General features: G+C 41.5%; 1 protein-coding gene across 2 annotated transcripts in view; it reads right to left on the reverse strand.

Annotated features, from left to right (window-relative positions):
• drosha (drosha ribonuclease III) overlaps window positions 1-15,223 on the reverse strand; it is a 104,474-nt gene extending 89,251 nt beyond the window's left edge. Inside the window, exons 1-9 of one of the 2 annotated variants that reach the window (XM_039789682.1) lie at window positions 15,011-15,223; window positions 12,501-13,356; window positions 12,348-12,416; window positions 10,179-10,479; window positions 8,333-8,495; window positions 5,368-5,528; window positions 3,105-3,185; window positions 1,732-1,818; window positions 782-868 (exon numbers count right to left, since the gene is read on the reverse strand). In XM_039789682.1, the coding sequence (XP_039645616.1) occupies window positions 782-868; window positions 1,732-1,818; window positions 3,105-3,185; window positions 5,368-5,528; window positions 8,333-8,495; window positions 10,179-10,479; window positions 12,348-12,416; window positions 12,501-13,354 (1,803 nt within the window). In that variant the 5' untranslated portion in view covers window positions 13,355-13,356; window positions 15,011-15,223. The remainder of the gene's footprint in view (window positions 1-781; window positions 869-1,731; window positions 1,819-3,104; window positions 3,186-5,367; window positions 5,529-8,332; window positions 8,496-10,178; window positions 10,480-12,347; window positions 12,417-12,500; window positions 13,357-15,010) is intronic. The other variant, XM_039789683.1, reaches the window with a different exon arrangement.
• Between the last annotated feature and the right edge of the window lie 6,561 nt (window positions 15,224-21,784).

A 21,784-nucleotide genomic window follows, 5' to 3' on the forward strand; every position in this document is an offset into this window, starting at 1 on the left:
CCGGAAGAAATGTGTGTTAAAAGTTTAGGTTTGTCCATGGCATTCCTATGATTTCAGATGAGTTTTTGGGGACCAGCACCAAGTTGCAAAATAAGTGAAATTGTTTACAGTACACAGCTTGTTGTATGTATAACAAGCAGTATGAACTGCCTTTCTGAAGGTGAAGAGAAGGAAAAGGGGTGAAAATAAATAAATAATTGAATTATTTGTCATGAACCCCTAGAATCGTGAATTTTTTTTCTTCTTTTTCAAACCAATGATTGACCTAAATATTATCCGTTTGTACGGTAAACGCCGTCGGAGGCTACATCATATCCGTTTCCAGCTAAACAGAGCAGAAAATGCAGAAAATCTATGTTATGTTCTTCTTTACAAATGAAATAAATGTCAGACTGACATGTGATGTGCATTCATGTTTTTAGAAAACAATCAGTTTGTTTGAAATGTCTCATGATATGTTGTCTCTAGAAGTGCATTATTCAACTTTTGTTTTTGTTAAACAAGTTAAAGAAAATCGCAATACTCAATACTATCGAATCGCAATACAAATCGAATCGGCAGCCATGTATCGTGAAAGAATTGAATCGGGAGAAGAGCATATCAGCCCTATAAACAACCCTGGCAACTTGGTTTCACTTTTGTGAGGTTCAACCGGACTCTTGCAGACAAAAAAGTGAAGAAAAATCTGTGACAGCTGCAACAGGATATGATAGGAACTGCACCTTGCAAGGAAATAATAAAGATAACATTATATCTAAAACAGGCATAGTGTAAAACTTACGTTAGTGAGAGGGGTGTGGGAGAAAAGAGAGAAGCCTTCAAACAGGTACTCGTGGTCATCGTACTCGATCACAGTCGGCCGGTCAGTCTGAAACAGAAAACCAGCAGGACCGTTCACCATTTCACTTTGAGGTTTTTTAACATTAATATGTATTCCCCCAGCCTGCCTATGGTCCCCCAGTGGCTAGAAATGGCGATAGGTGTAATAGGTGTCTGCCTTTGAGAAAATGAAAGCTCAGATGGGCCGATCTGGAATCTCCTCCTTATGAGGTCATAAGGAGCAAGGTTACCTCCCCTTTCTCTGCTTTGCCCGCCCAGAGAATTTGGCCCACCCATGAGAGAGAGACATCATGGCTTTCAAAGGAGCAAAGTGGCAGTTGGTCAAGGCCACACCCCCACTCTCCACCTTGCCCCCCCTCTCTCTCCTCCTCAATAGCTACAGACACAGAAAAGGCACATCCTAAGGAAAGCTCATTGTGGGACTGGCTCTAGTGGCTGTAATTCTGCACCAAGGCTGAATTTCGAGAAAGAGACTTCAGATACAGTATTAGGGGACCACTAAGGTCTATATAAAAGAGACTTCAGATACAGTATTAGGGGACCACTAAGGTCTATATAAAAGAGACTTCAGATACAGTATTAGGGGACCACTAAGGTCTATATAAAAGAGACTTCAGATACAGTATTAGGGGACCACTAAGGTCTATATAAAAAGATACATCAGATACAGTATTAGGGGACCACTAAGGCATATATAAAAGCATCCAAAGAGCACCATGTCATGGGACCTTTAAACATAATATTAAATCATAATACTCAAGTGCTGAAGGATGCAGAAAAATGACAAATCGTGATTTAATGGCACAAATAATACACTGTCTATTTTATTAAGTGGTCGTAGAAGCAAATTCTCTCATTTTTAGGGTCTTGATAAAAGAGACAAAGTCATACCAGGAAGTTGGTCGGAGGAGAAACAGTGATCCTGTAGTGGAACAGCTTTCCCGAATTGTTGTTCATTGGGCGACAATGTTTCACAGGCTGAAAGAAAAAAAAAAAAAAAGACACACAAACTCAGTAACTGACATCTAAGCGGATCCTCTTTAAAACACAAGGTGTGCTTTGTTCTTATGTTGTGCTGACACACCCGAGAGCCCATTACAGATGTAAGAGATACACATGATGTACGGAACTCACTTTATTGTCCACATACCCTAACATTTGTTACAGCCCTAAACCTACCAGGCCATTTTCTCATTTTTCGAATTGTCCCCGACTAAAGAAATGTATGTATATTTGACCAAAAGTCAAAAGGATCTCCTCCACTAAACAATTATTAATGTAAATGAGGAATTAAAGTTCGTCCCTACACATGTTAATGCAGTCACACAAAAAGAGATTTTGTAAAATCTAAACCATTGAAGACCAAATCCTACTTGTGAACTGTTTTTTTGTTTTATTAGATAACAGACATCTAACCCATAAATTCCAGTAATGCCTGACGACTGAAAATATAATTGACATTCTCTTAATGAATACAGTCACATTTCCCATTTACTGTTGTCGTATGTTTCCAGGTCAGGCAAGACCTTAAGAAGCAATTAGTCAACTAATCGACTAATGAGGGGGCAAGCCCTGTTCATCCACCCCCCCCAAAACACATTTCTTCAGACATAAAATGACCTTAATACAACACTTAAATGCCTGGTGAGTATACATCTACTACAGCTAATGTTTAACAGCACTTGTCTGGAGGTTGAAGTTAATTTACCTCCATGAAAAACATGTCACCATAGGTTAACACGCTCATTAAGTAATCCGTGACATTAAAGGGTAACTACAGGCTTTTTCAACCTAGACCCTATTTTCCTATGTTTTTGTGTCTAAATGACTGATGGGAACAACAATCTTTGACATTGGTCCAGTATTAAGCGAGACAGCTGCAGTCGGCAGCAGCGAAACAAGCTACAATGTAAGCTAACAGGGCAGTTGTCTAGCTTGTATTTCCTTTCACAAAAGTGCTCGTTTTGCCACTGACAGGCTCAGATTAATATTTTAAGTGTCTGACAACATTACGGAATTATAATTATAAGCAGCCCTAATGAAAACCAGAAATCTCAGCACCTGGCAAAAATAATCGATGAGTCGCTGGTTTAGCTCAACTCCCCTGTAAAGTTCTTACAGTGAGAGTCTTATTGTCCCTTTAATACAATGTGAAATGGTCACTGTAGAGAGAATACATTTAGCTGACTAGAATAATGTCCTTGCCCCTCTGTGGCACAACTTCAAGGTTATGAAAAGGGTGATTTATTCACGGCGCGTCATACCTCTTCCCCTGGGTAGATGCTGTGGCGGATCCCTGTACGTCTGGCCTTGGCACTGCACTTACACAAGGGGCCATCATTCATCTGGACAGAAAGAAAATACGTAAATCAGACACAACTGCTTCACTTGCCATGTATAACACGGAGGCTGCAGAACGTTTCACACCTCAGAACTGTATAGTCCTGACCTTTATTTCTTCACTGGAGTTTGGAGTTTTGAAGTTCTACGTGTTTGGGCAGTCTGAATGTATTTAACATTTCACATTTCAAATGCATTCTTTAAAAAAAGAGGGAAACAAACTTCAATAATCCTTGAACGCGTTTCCAATCGCGTAGTCAGATATCGGCCCTCAAAGTGCCTCGTTTACTGAAGGCAAGTCAGTTCCAATATTTAACTAGAATGATTTCAAAACCTCAGAGAGAAGGACCTGAACTTGGGGCTCTTAATCAAATATTGTTGCAAATGCATTAGGAGTGGGAAAATACTTAAAGTATTATGAGTATCTACATTATAGATACACTGGCCCCCAACTTGTTATACAAGGGCAGAAGTGCATCCCCCGATTGCTCCATGTATTTGGATGAAGGCACACATGTTCAGTTAGCCTGGGAAAACCCTGACGAACTTCCGGCAAATTTGAGATTTGCTCTGCAAGTCGGTCTGGCCAAGAGCCCCTTCGAGCCCATTTCCAATTTTTCCAAATTGAGGCACCAATCACAATCGTTGAGGCGGGCTTTACACCAATCACAACCGCTGAGGCGGGCTTCACACGATGACGATAGCGCAGCGACGGCGAGCTATTCAACATGACTGTCACCGAAGCGCAGCCACCCGTTGATGCCGCTGTCGCTGCTATGTCACCCGGATCGTTGGTGTGATTGGTTGAAGGTCTACCCAATTCCTTCCAGAGGCAGCGCCCAGTTACAACTGAGAGTGGGTCTGGTGTCAACCAGGCTAATGTCAGGGTTCATACACATTTTAACCAATACTTTTCGGCAAATTTCCATGACTATGTGTTCCTGAAAATGTCAGTCGACATTATACAATAAGAATACAAATCTGTGTTAAAAAGTTTACCCTCAGAGGTTTAACTATAAAATGAATGACAATTTATGTGGTTCATAGTGGGATTCATAATATCGCTCCCCGAATAGAATGTTGAGGGTAAGACGACGTGAAAATACATTTATTAACGACATATTATTATGCTGTGTTAAAAAAAATTCCATGACTTTTCCAAAACTTTTCCAGGCCTGGAATTTGCATTTTTCAAATTCCATAACTTTTCCAGGTTTTTTTTCAAAACATATGAACCCTGTAATGTGCATGTTGCTTTGGGGGTTAACATTTAATTCTGTAACTGTTGTTGTTTGCTTAGAAACAAAGGTTACTGGCACCATGTCCTTTGGCTGACACCACACGCTGTTGAAATAGCACGTAGGGGCAGTATTAGATGTTACAAGGTGATTTGTATTGAGACTTAAAGCTTTTTATTTGCACTATTACCTACTGCTATCTACCGTTAGCTTTTCATTTTGTAAAAACTCGTGTAAAGATTTTTGCGTAAAGTATGAAAGTGAATATTTCTGCTGCTGCCAGGGGGCTAGAGGTGTTGAAATTAATCAAATAATCGATGCATCGAATCGTGGACATGGACGATGCTACATCGATAATCAGCAGGCTCATAATCGATTATTTCTGTTTACAATTGAATGTAGGCCTAACAACCTTTCTGTTAACATATTCTGTTATGTTTTGCACATTCAGGAAGTGCCATGTGCTCAGTGCTGTAGTTTTATGTATCCAATTTATTTAGTACTAGAGCACTGCAGAATGTTTTGTTTTTTAAGCTTGAAAAGCTATGAATTAAATATCCTACATGGCTTTAATAGAAAAATGTATTTGACACATCGAGAAATCGAATCAAAGACATGATAATCGTAATCTAATCAGGAGATCAGTGAAGATTCACACCTCTACAGGGCGCCAAATGTTTTTTTTCTTCTGAAGGACAGGATTTGGCCCACGGGCTGCTATTTGCCCACGACTGCCCTATGTCATAATATGTCATGGGCAATGTTATGGGACCCATGTGCAGGATAGCTTTAAAGTGCTTCAGGAATGGTTTCGGATGGATCACTTCTCCAGCTCTTAGTAATTTGTGAGGCCTGTATAGAATTACAAAAGATTCGTGGAGCAGATAAAACAAATGGGAGATGAATATGGCTTTGTAACAATAAATGTCAAGACAGGAGGGCGACCGACCTGCCCGGGGTCGTTGTACCACAGCTCCTCGTGCAGGCGGTCAGGGTGAGCTTTCTTTCTCTTGATCTCAGCAATGACATCAAACACGTCGGAGTCAGAGCTGCTGGAGCAGGTGCTCCCTTCGCCGTCTGACTCACAGTCTGACTCACTACTGCTGTCGTCTGCAAAACAAAGAGTGCAAAAAGGTCTTTAATCATGACAACGTCACAGGGCTCGACAACTGAAACGTAATTCGGGGAGCCGGAGCGGCTTCAGTGGTTAAGCTCCCCCCAGCTCAGCTGTGCCCTCAGAAAGTTATTATGCAACATAAAGTCTCAGTAAAGCAATCTGTCAAAAAGGTTTTCAAATTGTGCGCACTCTGGTTCTGCCAACTCCGGTAGAGGAATAATTATCCGCACAATGCTGGTGACACAGCAGCGTTTCACATCTATTAACTCGTTTGGATTTTCTTAATATATAGGGTTATATGAGGTACTTATCCATAGTCGGTGTATTACATGGCGGTCGGCACGCCCCCAGTTTGGAGAAGCAGATGGGAGGAGCAGCACGGAAGCTAAGTAATGTTGCTGTTGACGGGGGCAGCAGCTAGACACATTTTAGACACCTAAAGAAATCAATATCAGTTTAAGTGTAGGCTATATTTAGAATATTTTCACTGCTTTACCTTGCCATCAGACAGCCCTTTCAGACGGGAAACTGAAGTTGTTATATCCATCTAAGCTCTCTTCAAAGCCACCAGACTCCTTTGACAAAAACAGTAATTTTACCTCTCAGGACGGTTAGTTTGTTTGTGTTATTGTAGGACTCCGGGTGAATGCGAACTTACCCTTTAAGACACCCAAGTCACACAATAACACAAACAAACTAACCCTTCTACAAGGTAAAATTACTGTTTTTGTCAAAGGAGTCTGGTGGCTTTGAAAAGAGCATAGATAACAACTTCACTTCCCCCGTTGGAAAGGGCTGTCTGACAGCAAGGTAAAGCCAATATTTTAAATATAGTGTACACTTAAACTTATTTTTTTTTTAGGTGTCTTACCTTCTGTGTCGGTACTCCTGCCTAGTTCTCCAAACTGGGGCCGTCCCAACCTCCATATACACAGACTATAGATAAGTACCTCATACAACACCCCTTAAAAACATCCAAACTACGCCTTTAATGTTTCTTTAGGAAAACAAATATAGCTAAGCGTGATTTACCACCATGTTGGATTTGTTGTTTAAAGGTCCCATGACATGGTGCTCTTTGGATGCTTTTATATAGACCTTAGTGGTCCCCTAATACTGTATCTGAAGTCTCTTTTATATAGACCTTAGTTGTTCCCTAATACTGTATCTGAAGTCTCTTTTATATAGGCCTTAGTGGTCCCCTAATACTGTATCTGAAGTCTCTTTTATATAGACCTTAGTGGTCCCCTAATACTGTATCTGAAGTCTCTTTTATATAGGCCTTAGTTGTTCCCTAATACTGTATCTGAAGTCTCTTTTATATACACCTTAGTGGTCCCCTAATACTGTATCTGAAGTCTCTTTTATATAGACCTTAGTGGTCCCCTAATACTGTATCTGAAGTCTCTTTTATATAGACCTTAGTTGTTCCCTAATACTGTATCTGAAGTCTCTTTTATATAGGCCTTAGTGGTCCCCTAATACTGTATCTGAAGTCTCTTTTATATAGACCTTAGTGGTCCCCCAATACTGTATCTGAAGTCTCTTTTATATAGGCCTTAGTGGTCCCCTAATACCGTATCTGAAGTCTCTTTCCCGAAATTCAGCCTTGGTGCAGAATTACAGCCACTAGAGCCAGTCCCACAATGAGCTCTCCTTAGGATGTGCCATTTCTGTGTCTGTAGCTATTGAGGAGGAGAGAGGGGGGGGGGGGCGAGGTGGGGGGGGGTATGGCCTTGACCAAATGCCACTTTGCTCATTGGAAAGCCATGATGTCTCTCTCTCATGAGTGGGCCAAATTCTCTGGGCGGGCAAACCAGAGAAAGGGGATGTAACCTTGCTCCTTATGACCTCATAAGGAGAAGATTCCAGATCGGCCCATCTGAGCTTTCATTTTCTCAAAGGCAGAGCAGGATACCCAGGGCTCGGTTTACACCTATCGCCATTTCTAGCCACTGGGGGACCATAGGCAGGCTGAGGGAGCGCATATTAATGTTAAAAAACCTCATAAAGTGAAATTTTCATGCCATGGGACCTTTAAATATTCAACTTCATTACAATTTCTGCTTCTCAAGCCAAGTGCAGACTCAAAAGCATCAATGAGACTTAAAAAGAGCAGCCCAGTTGCCAATGCTGACATCTGGCACTCATGTTTTCTTTATTTCTCTCACACGTTCCCTTACTAAAAAGAAACCTCACACCAAAATGAGGATTATAATTACCACTCAGATGCACAGTTTGTGCTTCTTAGCTAAGCAAGGTCTTCAATGCTTATCAGCGTTTTAACTCAAGCACTTGATTGTGGAGTCAGTGCCCGGAGCAAAATGTTCAGCAAATGATCTCCCTGAGCGAGATTTATATTATTGCAGTGCTCAAAGAGACAATCAGGCTGACAGCCCTGCAGATAACATCATAAACACTGAACTTTATCTCTGCCTCAGCCGAACGCACTGCTGAGAAGACAGCAAGTTTGCATGCATATCAATTTCAAAAGATTTCTAACAGATGTATTAAATGTTTGCACATTGTTATTTAGTTGTTCCACCTAACCAGAACAACGTACATGCTTACAAAAGTAACAAGAACAAACAAAAGGGCAGGTAAAGGTTGACTTCAGAAATCAATCACTGACTGCTACGGCTGTCGCACGTGTCATTTTGCATAGTGCAAAATCAGAGGTAAAATAACGCAGATTACTCTACATTGTACTCATTTGCATTGGTTTAATAATTCAACAAAACAATGTGGCAATGCTTTTCACACAGAAAAAAAATGTTCCTCCACGATTATACCCAACTAGTTTTGCAGGAAGGCCCACCTGGATCCTCATCTAGTTTGGTCTTGGGCGGGTCCCATACCGGCCGAGCGGCCTTGGCTCTCTCCTGTCTCCTCCCCAGCTCTTCCTCAAAGCGCTCGTACAGGTCCCGTAGTTTACTGGTCCCCACCACAGTAGAGTCTCCCTGAACACATAGAAATGAAGAAAAAAAAAGAAAAAACATACATTATTCTGAACTTTTTGTATAGAAATATAGAAAAAGGGCAGATGAAAAAAAAAAAAGCCCTAATGAAACCAGTCATTTTGCTTTTTAAAAAGAAAGAAAAAGTACCCATGCATTTGATTTTTTTCTTAATAAGTGCACAATAACAATCTACAGATGCATCTATAATTATGTCATTGGTTGGGTGCCGAAACCCGGTGCCAATACGTTAGAGGCAACAAACACATCAGTGCATGTGACGCTAGTTAACAGGTTATCAACTTACTTCTAACTTTTAAGCAACACAAATTCAAGTTGAGTTCTCTGTTTTCCTGGTCAACTTTTGGACCGACACCCCTACCTGGAATTTGGTAGCGGTACTGTTTTTTTTGGTAGCCTACTTTCTCTCTAATAAATCTTTTTATTTCAGTTGTAAAAATAAGCCCAAACCTATTTATCTTTTTAAGGAGGGAGATCAACAACGGTCTGTTACACCCATACTTATATTCAACTTCACTAACGATTTATTGATCGGTATAAAATGTATTTAAAAAAGAAAAATAGAAAACGTTAGACCTCATAAAAGGTACTGTATTCCTAACCAGAGGTTTATGGGCTGGGTCCGGTTTGACTTGTCGTTCGGTCCGGATGCGGGCCTCGGTCCGGACTTTGAGAAGCCCCGCTATTAACCGTCGATGGGATTCAACACCCTTTTGGAAAAGCTACGGTGACTCCCGCAGGAAGTGTCCTCACTCATAGGTGTGATTGGCAAAGGACAAAAAAGCAGGAAAATACCCCCCCCTCCCCACACACACCGAAAGAGTTTTCCCCGCACGGCCAAAATTCTTAGAACTCATCAGATAACCTTCCGCAACAGTTGCAGGCTCTTTGGTGGAGTTCTGCTTTGAATGAAGTTCCAGCGTGACAAATGAATGGACTACTTGCGGAGTGACATGAATCAGAGGCACAAAAAAACGTTCACAGCTGTGATCCGCTATTATGTTTACCAAAACCTGACCCGTGCCTTGCGCACCCCCACCCCCCAAAAAAAACGTGGATTTGCACGATTTATAAGAGCCTCATTTTCAGGTCAGAAAAACAGGGGAGCCGGAAATTCGGCTCACTGTCCGAGGGGAAAAGACGTGTACCTTCACTTTGGTTTTAGTGAAAGACAGGTCAGGTCTTGGGCAGAATGTGTAAAAAAGGAGCTGATGGCAGCACGAAGCCCACATCCAGAGATCACTGGTAAAGGTCAGAGTTTTAGAGAAGACGAGGTGGCTCTTTCCAAAAGATCCAACGACATCGGAAAAGCATTTGAGAGAGCAGGTGGCGATTTGGAAATGGTGACTAAGGCGTCTTTTTGAGTGCTCGCTAAAAAACTGAAAGGCTGAAAAAGATACCGCGTTCAGGGGAGCAGTTAATCCAACTCTTTATCACCACCTGGCAGACAGAAGATTAGGAAAGTTTCCTTTAGTCAGATGGATAAAACATTATAAAACAAGTCTGTGCTCAGTGTTAATGGCCGCTGTGATAAATTCAAGTCATTCTCCTGTTTAATATACCCTTAAACTGCAGGCAAGGAAATTGGTTTGGCTATGGACTCTGAAACTCTGGCAAAAGGGTTTAATGAGGATTAGTTAATTAAAACAGAAGTGCCAACAGTACCACTTGGTCCATGGGGTCATTGGAGTAGTAGTTCTCAGCGTGTGTGCAGCGGATCCAGGCAGGTTTCAGCTGCTCTTCTTCTTCTTTCTCAAAATCCCCCTTTTCTTTCTCTTTCTCCGTCTCTCTGTCTCGGTCCCGTTCTCGTTCACGCTCTCGCTCTCGGTCGGCGAAGGACTCTTCGGAGTCTCGGCTCCTGGCGGAGGAGTAGCTGCGCTCTCTGCTCAGGCCGGAGGAGCTCTCCGTCCTTCGGTCCCTCTCCTCTTCCCAGCGACCACGTTTCCTGTCTCTGCTTGTGGAACGACTGCAAAGCACACAATTTAAAAAAGGAAAAGGGAAGAGAAAAATAAAAGGCAATTATCGCATTAGGCTGAGACGGAGGTTATGAGCATTGGTTATCAATGTGGGACCAAGGACCAAGCTGAGGTTGCACGATGACACCAGAGGCAGCACCAATCGCTAAATGAAGAATGTTAGGTATAGTTGAAAGCAGCAAAGTTATTAAAGGGGAGCGCCATTGATTTTACATGTCAAAGTCAAATTACTTGTCACTGGAAGCACCACTCACTAGAGCTGGGCAATATATGGATAGTATATCGATATCGTTACTATATCGTCTTAGATTTTGGCGTATCGTAATATCGTAACATGGCATAAGTGTTGTCTTTTCCTGGTTTTAAATGCCATCCATATACTTACTTTTCTAGGGGTGGGAATCACCAGAGGCCTCACGATACGATATCATCCCGATACTTATGTCACGATACGATATTATTGCGATTTTAAACACATTGCAATATTCTGCGATATATTGCAATGTATTTACCTTTTTTCCAACTTCAGATTTTTCCCAATTTCAAATGATGTCTCGAAAGGATAATTTTGTCAACATCTGTTTTATCTAAAAAGATACTTTTCTCTGTTTGTTCATCTCACTTCAATTTTATTGCTGCAAAATGGGATTGTTAAGCAGACAAACTGACCAACACATATATCATAAAAGATCGATACTTGGCGTCTGTGTATCGATACAGTATTGCCACGATAAATATCGCGATACTATGCTGTATCGATTTTTTCCCCCACCCCTATTACTTTCGATATAATATTGCGATAACGATACTGAGTCGATACATCTTGCACCCTTAGATATAATATTGCGCAACGTGATATTGCGATAACGATATTGAGTCGATATATCTTGCTCCTAGTCTGGCTATAACCAGACCAAGCTCAATCTTTTAAGATTGAACATTAGTCTGGGGAGTCTGCTCTGTATTTTCTACTGCACAAGAGGCGTGATCAACGGGCATAGTTCAAATGACTCTGTACGCAAGTGGATAGTCCTTCAACCAATCAGAGCAACGATCCGGGTGACGTAGCATCAACGTGTTGCTGCCATGGAGTGCAGCGCTTCGGTGGCCGGCTTGTTGAATGTAAACAAAAAGCTGCTTTGTCGCTTCTCTGTCGTCATTGTGTTAAACCCGCCAGTAGCGCGCCAGGTGGTTTTATTTCAGTTAGCCTAATAGCTGGTTTGATTTGCATTGAGAGATGATTTTATGGAAAGTACCCCATGCCAATCTCTAGGTATGGTGAAGGGTATGTGATGATGTGGGGCTATTTTAATTCCAAAGGCCAAGGGAACTTTATCGGGATGCATAGTATCCTGGATCCATGAAATAACTGGCCTTTAAAATTTTTAAATCTGCCTCTATGGGAATTTAACATAAGGGTGTGTATACTTATGCCCCCTTTATTTTAAGGAAGAACATTTATTTATTTACGATACATTATTCATTCACATCACATTGGTGTCCTTAAAGGTCGTATTTTTCCTCTTTTTTTCTATTAAGGCATTAAGATCAATTTCCAAAAGATGTTTTTTTTAGACAACTTTAGCATGGGTTCATAAACTTATGAGCACAACTGTATACAAACAAACAAAAAAGACACAAAAACACAGGAGCTGCAAGCTGTCAAAAAGAACTGCCTTCTTCTGCAATAATGGACTGCATGTGTATAAATAATGGACTGTATGTGTATAAATAATGGACTGTATGTGTATGTGTAGAAATAATGGACTGTATGTGTAGAAATAATGGACTGTAATAATGGACTGTATGTGTAGAAATAATGGACTGTATGTGTAGAAATAATCGACTGTATGTGTACCTTCGAGGCCTCTTTCTGTGCCTGTCGGGCGACTGGGATCTCCGACTTTCTCTGTGACGATACCTCTCCCTGTGAACAAGCACACACATGGTAGGATGAAAACTCCTCTCACAGATTAACCCCTTTTATGAAAGTTACTTGTTATTCACATACCTGCTACGTTCCCTGCTCCTGTGTCTGGGGGAAGCCCGGCCTCTGTCGTACTCAGACCTGTACCGTCCGCCCTCCGGCCTGCCGCGCTTGTCTGGACTCCTCCCGCGGTCCTTCCTCTCTCCAGGGAACTCCATTTTATGCCTGTCACTGTGGCTACCGTAGCCGAAGCCCTTCTGCCTGTGATCACTGTCGCGATACCCTCTTTCTGGAGACCTCCTGTTGTCCATGGGCTTCTCATGCTTGTATTGCCCCCCGTGCTGGAAGCTGTGGTCTGGTTTGAATGAGCTGGGGCTCTGGGTGTAGCCAGGGTTGAAGGTAGGAGGAGGGAAAGGAGGGTGGGGAGGATGCGGGTAGTTCATGGAGTATGGAGAGTGGTAGCCCATAGAGTGAGAAGCTATGGGTGGGGGCATGGATGGGTGGGTTAATGGTGGTGGGGGCACGGGAGGCATCATGTAAGGGTGGTAGGCATTCTGAGCAGCCACCTGGGACACTGATGTGGGACCACCTGTGGAGCTGGGAAGGGGAGGAGGTGGAAAGTTAGGCGGGGGTTCCGGGTAGCCGTGGCGGACAGGGGGCTTGGGGAACGGTGGGCGCACTGGGCACTGGTTAATAGAACTGGGAGTCTGGGGCGGTGCTGGCGGAGGGTACTGCATGAAGTCAGAGTGCGGAGGCATGTAGCCGCTGTTTCCATGGTAGCTTGAAATGGGAGGGGTCTGGGGATCGTAGTGGTACGGGGGAACGGGAGGATGGGGAGGTGGCGGCCTCAGGTTGGCGGGTCGGTAGTTCTGAGCGGAGCCGTGCTGGCCTGGGGGCATTCCTCCCTTGGAGCTCTCCCGATCCTGATGGAAAGACATGACTGTGGAAAAGGACAAAATAATCAAGTAAGTTTCCAAATTCGAAAACACACCCAAACCTGAAAGTAAGTGGCACCTAGATAAAAGTTTCCCTTTATTCTTCAGCCCAATTTATGGTCCTGCGTTATATCAACGCCGTGGGTACGTACGTCTACACACACTCTCCGGCCACGTCATCACACCTGTGCAATGTAGTTAGAGCTGGGCAATATGGAGAAAATCAAATATCACGATATTTTTGACCAAATACTTCGATGTCGATACTGCAGCAATATTGTAGGGTTGACAATTGGGGCCTTCACAAAGTATTTACACAAATAGATTTTTGATAAATATTGATCAGTACTGGCGATAGCTAGTCTCGATGTCGATTTAATATTGCCCGGCCCTAAATGTAACGTAATTCAAAACAACAGCTCCGTCATGAATTCTACTTGTACGAAACTTATAATCTTTCAGTTTTCGTTGACATTGTCAGAAAGGTAATAATTTTTATTATTGAGATCATAGTGGGTGGTGGTGCTGTACTGGAGTGCATTATACTGACAGGGGTTTCTAATATTCTGCCCCTATCATGTATGTAAATAGCAGGGCCAAAATATTAGAAACACTTCTCAATATAATGCAGTCCAAACCACAACCTCAATAACAAACAATTATATTTGTAAAGGAAGGATTTATGGCAGAGCTGTTGTATTGGATCACATTAGATTATACAAGTGTACCTAATAAAGTGGCAGGTGAGTGTACATTAAAAACAAATCACAGGAGAAGTTAGATTTCAAAGTGTTCTACCGTAGAACTGCCTCTGGCAGGCTACATTTAGAGTAACATTAGGTTACAATCAGGAACGGTAGAGATGACTTGATGGTTGATGTTAATGTTAAAACATAAATTGATGGGAAAGCAGCCTCAGAAACAGCAACATTACATTCAACATTACCAATGCTTATTAGAGACATGCATTCCTCTGGGGGATGTTAAAGCTTTACTTCTTATTATTTTCATAAATACTTGTTGCTTATTTAACAGGGACAGAAACAGAGAACACCATCTCTGTTAAGAAAAGTAACACTGTAGTATAAAAACACAATTACAAGACAGTACAAATTCACCGTACAACAACATCATCACTTGTGATGGTTGTCGTCTGTGTGTATGAGGACTATTTTAAGGGGCTGACTCATCTAGCTAGTTGCATTTTTGTACATGCGTTTTGTTCTCACGTCTTTCTTGCAAAATATATTGTTCTTATCTTTAGGAGACATTTTGAGAAAAACGAGGCTACGCAAAATAACTAACTGACTTCATGGTTACCTTGTAGCTATAGCGGTTTACCATAAGCAACAGCTGAACACCGGTTAAACGAATTTCCTGCACTGGTGTATGTTAGCCATTAAGCATAATTAGCTAGCTAGCGTTAGCTACAACAGAGGCCATTTTCAAAAACACGCCTGAAGTGTGGGAAAGTAACAAACTAAATGGTATTTCTAGAGGTTGAAATAGTCACTCTGAGTTAAAAATAACGTTAGCATTTTGTTCAAGCTAACAGCAGCAGCTAGCTAGGTTAACGCTAAAGCTCCACTTGCTACCCGGTGGTAACATGTTAGCAGGCATGCTAGCGCATCATGACAGGATACGAGTGGAACAAATTACCTTCAAAAATAAGGAGCGCTAGGAACAGAAGCTTATCATTCAGTCTTTACTATTGGTTAAAAAACTTAAAATTACGCTAGCATAAAATGTCTTAAACAAGGATACTTATATGAAGATTTGCAATCGGTTGGGTATCACGCTTTCCGAGGAGCCGTGTTTCGGGTCGGAATGGTTAGAGAGAGGAACAAGGGTGGACCAATCAGCGATCGGATCGTTGTTTCGAAGGGTTTCTCTGGCTGAAGCTGAAGCACCAACAAAGCACTTTATATCATTATATATTACTGTAACCTGGAGAGTTTTTATTCTTTAGACTTTAATACTAATGTTTTCATGATTCTCAATTATGTTGTTGTTGTTTTGGCTACTTGTATCAGGAAGGCAGTTTAATATATTTATTGTATTTCATTTTAAATGTGGATGCACTCTAACAGATTTTGCATCTCAGAATATTGAAGAACAATTAATCTAATATAAAATTCTGTGAAATTCTAGAATACTGTACACTGGATTTGACTTGATTGTATTAAAATGTATTTGTCATTTGTTCATACTTTTAATTGTGTGTGTGTGTTTAAACTTGTCTCAAGCCTTGTTTAATACAGTTTAATACTGTTGTGTGAAATAAAACAAATAAATACATTTAAAAAACTGTTACTGTGCACTTGTGCCAAGTGTCCACTAGAGGGGAGCAGAGCTTTTCGTAAAAAAGAAATACATACAAAAGAAATAAATAAAAAACATGCAATGAATTAGTGCAACATTGCCATGGAAACAAATCACACATAATTTCCATTATGGATAAAGCAGAGGCAACATAGCCAATCTACATGAGGCTAAGCTTTGTAAGTGCCTTCTTTAAGAACCTGGGGAACAATTTGGCCTCAATTCAGCCAACTTCCTTCTATTATTCTGACTGGGAATCTTATTTGACTTCTGCTCCTTACTGATCTGTCCCTGCCTCAGGAGCTGTTGGTCTGCCCAAAACCAGCCCAGTTTTTAACCTGTGTGGTAGCATTGATGTGCCCCCTGTGCTGTTGTGCTGGGATTTTATGCACTGCACATTCTCCGTGGGTAAATTAGTGCGGGGGAGCAAAGCTAAAGTGCAGAAGCCCACACAGATTGCTCTGAGACATGTTTCTGTTCTGACCTGTTCTGACGATTCTGTAAAAAAAAAAAATACATTCAGACTGTTCTAACAAGTAGATACACTATGTGGTCAGTTGTCAGGATGTGGACAACCTGCCCACACTTTTTCTTTTATTTATTTATTTTACTTTTGGTGTGAAGTAGTTTTTTTATGGTTTGGGCATACATCCTAATAAAGGGGAATGTTAATGCTACAGCACCCAGTGATATTCTAGAAAAAAAAAATGCTTAAAAACTGTGTGGCAATCATTTAATCTCCACTTCAGTAGCACTGACATACACCAAACTTGTATTCCTATCTATATTCTGAAGGGTTTTCCAGAGGGATATGTTCAAATATCATTCAGAGCCTGATTTATATAACATTCTTTACCTAAACATGTGGCGAAAATGGATAAAAAAAAAAAAAAACACAATATTTCAGTTGTCTTAATGTCAGTAATCAACTGGCGAAGTTTCATGGCGATTTCTATTAGTTCATTTTCATTTTTTTTTTATCCCTAGTCACCTGGGGTGTCTCCCTGAAGACCCGTCCTCGGAGCAATAAACACGTCATTTTTATTTTCCTTGCCAGTGTAATAATCCTCTTGACTCACCACCATCTGCTACTCCCCACACCGCCTGGGTGTTGCAGTCATCACCAAATACTGAATAGAAATATTTACACATATAAATTCCATACTTTTCCTTAGCATACATGGCAGAGATGACACATTTTCATCAGGCCTCTTGGTTTTCCTCTGACATGTCTGATGGTCGGCAGAACTTCATTATGATTCCCTTCAGGTTGAGCAGCAGTATTATTCTCTGCCTTTGTGCCGGTCACGCCTTCTCTCCCTCGAAGGAAAAAGAGAATGTGAAGGAAGGTGATTTTCTCTTTCTCAAGAGATATGTGGCACCTGGCATACCCTATGTGGTTTTTTTAAATATTAATAAAGAAAAAAAAAAACACACAGGGATGGACTAATTGGATGTCACTTTTTAACCTTGTTCACTATTAGATATGTGCTCTGTCTGTTTTTAGTCATTCTGATTCTCAAACATTACTGACACATTTCCGTGAGCAAAAATCGCATTACAGTGGTGCCAATCCCGTTGGCCAAAGAGTCACATCAGGATTCATGAGCTCATAGGAGCCTACATGATTACGCAAGTAAATGAAAAAAGAATCCATACGATAATCAGAGAAAGTTGACCTTGTATTATGGGAAGGCGTTTAAAATGACACCTCTGGAGAGAAAAAGAGCGGGAACAAAAGGCAGACTCTTTTCCTCTTGAGCGGGTGAAAATGTTGCATCTATCGAGCATTAAAATACACCTTACTTTCCCTGATAATGATTCATTTCAGCTGAAAAGGCCGAAGAGAAGATTGCGTTTTTTTGTTGTTTGAATGACGCAGTGGGGAGGTGGAGAGTGATTTACCCGAGGGAAGGTTGAGCCATGTGAATATTCACATGCAACAGGCTTATCCAAATGAGATGGAGGAGTTCTGAGGCAACATTTGTCAGTGAAACTAGGGGGATTTAATTAATAGGTTGAATTGTTAATATCTGATCTGACATCTGTAGACCATAACGGAGCAAAATAACCCCGGGTGCTACATTATCAATAGGTTTTTCACTCCCTTTAGTGTAAGAGGAGGTTTAAGTCAGTGAATCTATAACTGCCGTTTTCCGTTTGCAGTAGCTTAAGGGTGCATACATCTTCTCCATAGAGCATAATTAAAATGCAAAACAATCACACAATAGGTCCATCAGCATATCAACCACTCACTGTGGTCTATGTGGGTAATAGAGGTGTGATTTCAGCGCTATAAGGCACTTTTTATGAAAATTGCCTCAAAAAGGTCAGGCTGAATGCAAAAGAAATGAGACACTGGAGCCACTTAATGCTCCAGGGCGCACAGTGTATAGATTATACCTACTGCAAGTAATCTTCCCATGTGAGGTCTTGCTGTTGCTTATGCGACTGACAAATAAATATATATATATAAAAAATTGACTGTCAAAGCGCTTTTACATAGTATAGGAACCATTCAACATGCACAAACATTCATACACTGTGGCTGCCATAACATTCACACACAACAGCAGCGGCAAAAGAGTTGACAGCGGTGCCTCAGTTGACCCTAATGACGTAAGTGACATTGAAATGGAGGAAAAGCAGGTTGGTGTTGTTCTGCCCCCATTGAAACAGGTGAAGAAGACGTTAAATATCTCTGCAAGGAGCTTGCAAATCCACTTCATTGAGTCAAGGTTATAAAATGGAAATTAGCAGAGCTTTTCTAAAGTTTTTAGTCATCCCATTTCATGAAACATTCATCATTTAAAAGAATAAGGACAAGGCCAGGGGTCGAGGGTCTAGGGATGAAGGGATGAAGGGATGAAGGGATGAGGGGATGAGAGGATGATGGGATAAGGGGATGAGGGGATGAAGGTAAGAAAGAACAGGGTCGAGGGATGAGGGAAAATTAAACAAAAAAGGGATGAGGGTTTAGGAATGAAAGGATGAGGGGATGGAGGAATGAGGTTTGAGGTATATAAAATAAAAAAGGGATGAGGGTCTAGGGAAGGAGGAATGAGGTTCGAGGGATGGGTCCAGGGACGCTTCGACATGGGACTGCATGGGCCAGGGATCGAACCACCAACCTACCGATTTGGTTAGATCGAGAGATCTAAAGACCTAACAAAAGAAAAAAGGAATGAGGGTTGAGGGGTGAACTAATGAGCGATGAAGGGATGAGGGGATGAAGAAACGAGGGTTGAGGGATGAGGTGATATTAAAACAAACAGGGATGAGGGTCGAGGGATGAAGGGATGAAGGGATGAAGGGATGAGGGGATGAGAGGATGAGGGGATGAAGGGATAAAGGGATAGGGTTGAGGGATGAGGGGATACAAAACCCTACATGGGATGAGGGTCGAGGGATGAAGGGATGAGGTGATATAAAACCAAACAAGAATGAGGGTGGAGAGATGAAGGGATGAGGCGATAAGGGGATAAGGTCAAGAAATGAGGGGATATAAAACAAAAATGGGATGAGGGTCGAGGGATGAAGGGATGAGGTGAAATAAAACCAAACAAGGATGAGGGAGGAGGGATGAAGGGATGAGGCGATAAGGGGATAAGGTCAAGAGATGAGGGGATATAAAACAAAAATGGGATGAGGGTCGAGGGATGAAGGGATGAGGTGATATAAAACGAAACAAGGATGAGGGTGGAGGGATGAAGGGATGAGGCGATAAGGGGATAAGGTCAAGAGATGAGGGGATATAAAACAAAAATGGGATGAGGGTCGAGGGTAGGAGGGAAGAGGGCAACAAGAAGATGAAGAGATGAAGAGCTGATTAAGGAGCTTGCGTAACCAATTCATTGATTCAAGGTTATAAAATGGAAATAAGGAGAGCTTTTCTAAAGCGTTTAGTCATCCCATTTCATGAAATGCTCACCATTTAAAAGAATAAGGACGAGGCCAGGTCTGGGCTGTGCTGCGCGAAACATACAAACGTGGCACGCATTCACCATTCCTGCACACCGCGGATCTGTGTAATGATGTGTATAACGCGCATGATGTTTGTGATAATGTGTTCGACTGCCCACGTTCCAATGATGCTTAATGTACACAGCGAGACAGTTTTTCTCCCTCACACACTCGCACAGAAACAAATAGGCCTAAGTGTATTCATGTGTATCGAAGGCCTAATGTGTTTTCCAGGCAGTGCATCTCTCTGCTGGGCTTTACACAGAATGATCCACTATACCTGTATTACATTTGCATACATAATAGTCTCACAAACCTTGTTGGCATTACAGCAACATCTCGACATTTTGGGGAAACAAGCTCATTTGTTTTCTAGTTGAGAGTTAGATCAAAAGACTGGTTCCACTCAAGAGTGGTATCAATCTTCTTGTCTTACACTAGGCGAGAAAAACTGTTTGTCTAATGTATGCATAGGTGAAAATGGTTTGATAAATAAGGCATCCGTGCGAGAATATCAATGTGTTTCTGCTCTGTGCTCGACGTCAGTGTCGAATAAAGTTGCTCAAACATGAGTAACACGCTTATTCCACCAGGTACAGTGTCCCGTGTAGAACCTAATCAATTTGTAACAAATTACTCAATCAATAACTTTTCATATGTCCAAATATGTTTGCTGCAAAAAGTGCAGATACTTGGGATAATACAGATTTAGGAACAGGCTTAAGAATTAGCCTTTGACTCAAAGCAAAATGACAGTGATGTATTAGCCTAATTAAAATAACTTAATCAGAGCATACTCCTCAAGCTGGTCCAGCTTAATTTATGGTTCTTGCTCCTAAGATTTCAAATTATAGTGGTCTACAGCAGAACTATAAGGTTTATTATTAGATTTATTTTATTTATTTCTTTTACAGAAAAACATGTCCCTTCTCTGGGAAAGTCAGACCAATGCTGGCTGCAGGGTAACAAATGAAATTGAGGGTAAAAAGGGGTTTGAGCTGCATGGTGGAAAGTGGAGTTATCTGGGCCCAAAATTTAGAAGAGTGCATGGGGATTGAAATGTAGCCTCTGACAATGATTGTTTGTCTGCCAAAGTGGCTGCGGGGTAGATAAACATACTGGGCACAGCTAGAGTTTGCAGTATTTGGACTGTTGGTGATTTGTGGTAAAATAGGACGAATTCAGTTTTCTGCACATCGCAACATGTATGTGTTTTTTTTGTTGTTTAAAGCTGTTTTCCTATAAAGAGCTGATTCAACAGTCACATGGTACTCTATGACACATATATTCATGTATATCCAGAAGTATTGAAGTGATCTTGAATTTTTACTTTACTTTTAGGTACCTTGTTGAAACTTTTTCATGACGCACTTATCATTTCCAAATTATACTACAGTAAAAATCTCATAATAAAATCAAGGTTGCTTTTAGAGATGTCACTTCAGTTCACTTGGATAGAAAAATCTAATAACTAACTTTTTTTTTTTAACTGGTGCCCTGCTGGCAGGTATTCAGTCAAACTTTCCTGATCAATAATAGTCCTTTCACTAACAAAGACCACGGCAATAAAGATATGGGTTTAGAATAGTTTAATAGATAGCAAGAGTGGAGAGCAGAGATGATGTGGGAGGAAACGGATAAAGGGTCTGGATGAAGGGATGAAGGGTGAGGGATGACAAGATGAGGAGATGAAGCAATGAGGGGATGAATGAACGAGGGTTGAGGTGACATGAAACAAAAAAGGATGATGGTTGAGGGATGAAGGGATGTAGGAATAAAGTTGAGGGATGAGGGGATATAAAACAAAAACGGGATGAAAGTCGAGAGATGGAGGGATGAGGGGATGGAGGAATGAGGTTCGAGGGATGAGGGGATGAAGGGATGAAGGGATGAAGGGATGAAGGGATGGAGGAATAAGGTCACGGGACTAGGGGATATAAAACAAAACTTGGATGAGGGTTAAGGGATGAAAGGATGAGGGGATGAAGGGATGAAGGGATGGAGGAATAAGGTCGAGGGATGAGGTGATATAAAAAAGGGGATGAGGGTCTAGGGATGAAGGGATGAGGCTTGAGGGATAAAATGATATAAACCAAACAAGGATGAGGGTCGAGGGGTGAAGGGATGAGGCGATAAGGGGATGAAGGG

Source organism: Perca fluviatilis, chromosome 22, assembly GCF_010015445.1.
Source record: "Perca fluviatilis chromosome 22, GENO_Pfluv_1.0, whole genome shotgun sequence".
Taxonomy (NCBI): domain Eukaryota; kingdom Metazoa; phylum Chordata; class Actinopteri; order Perciformes; family Percidae; genus Perca; species Perca fluviatilis.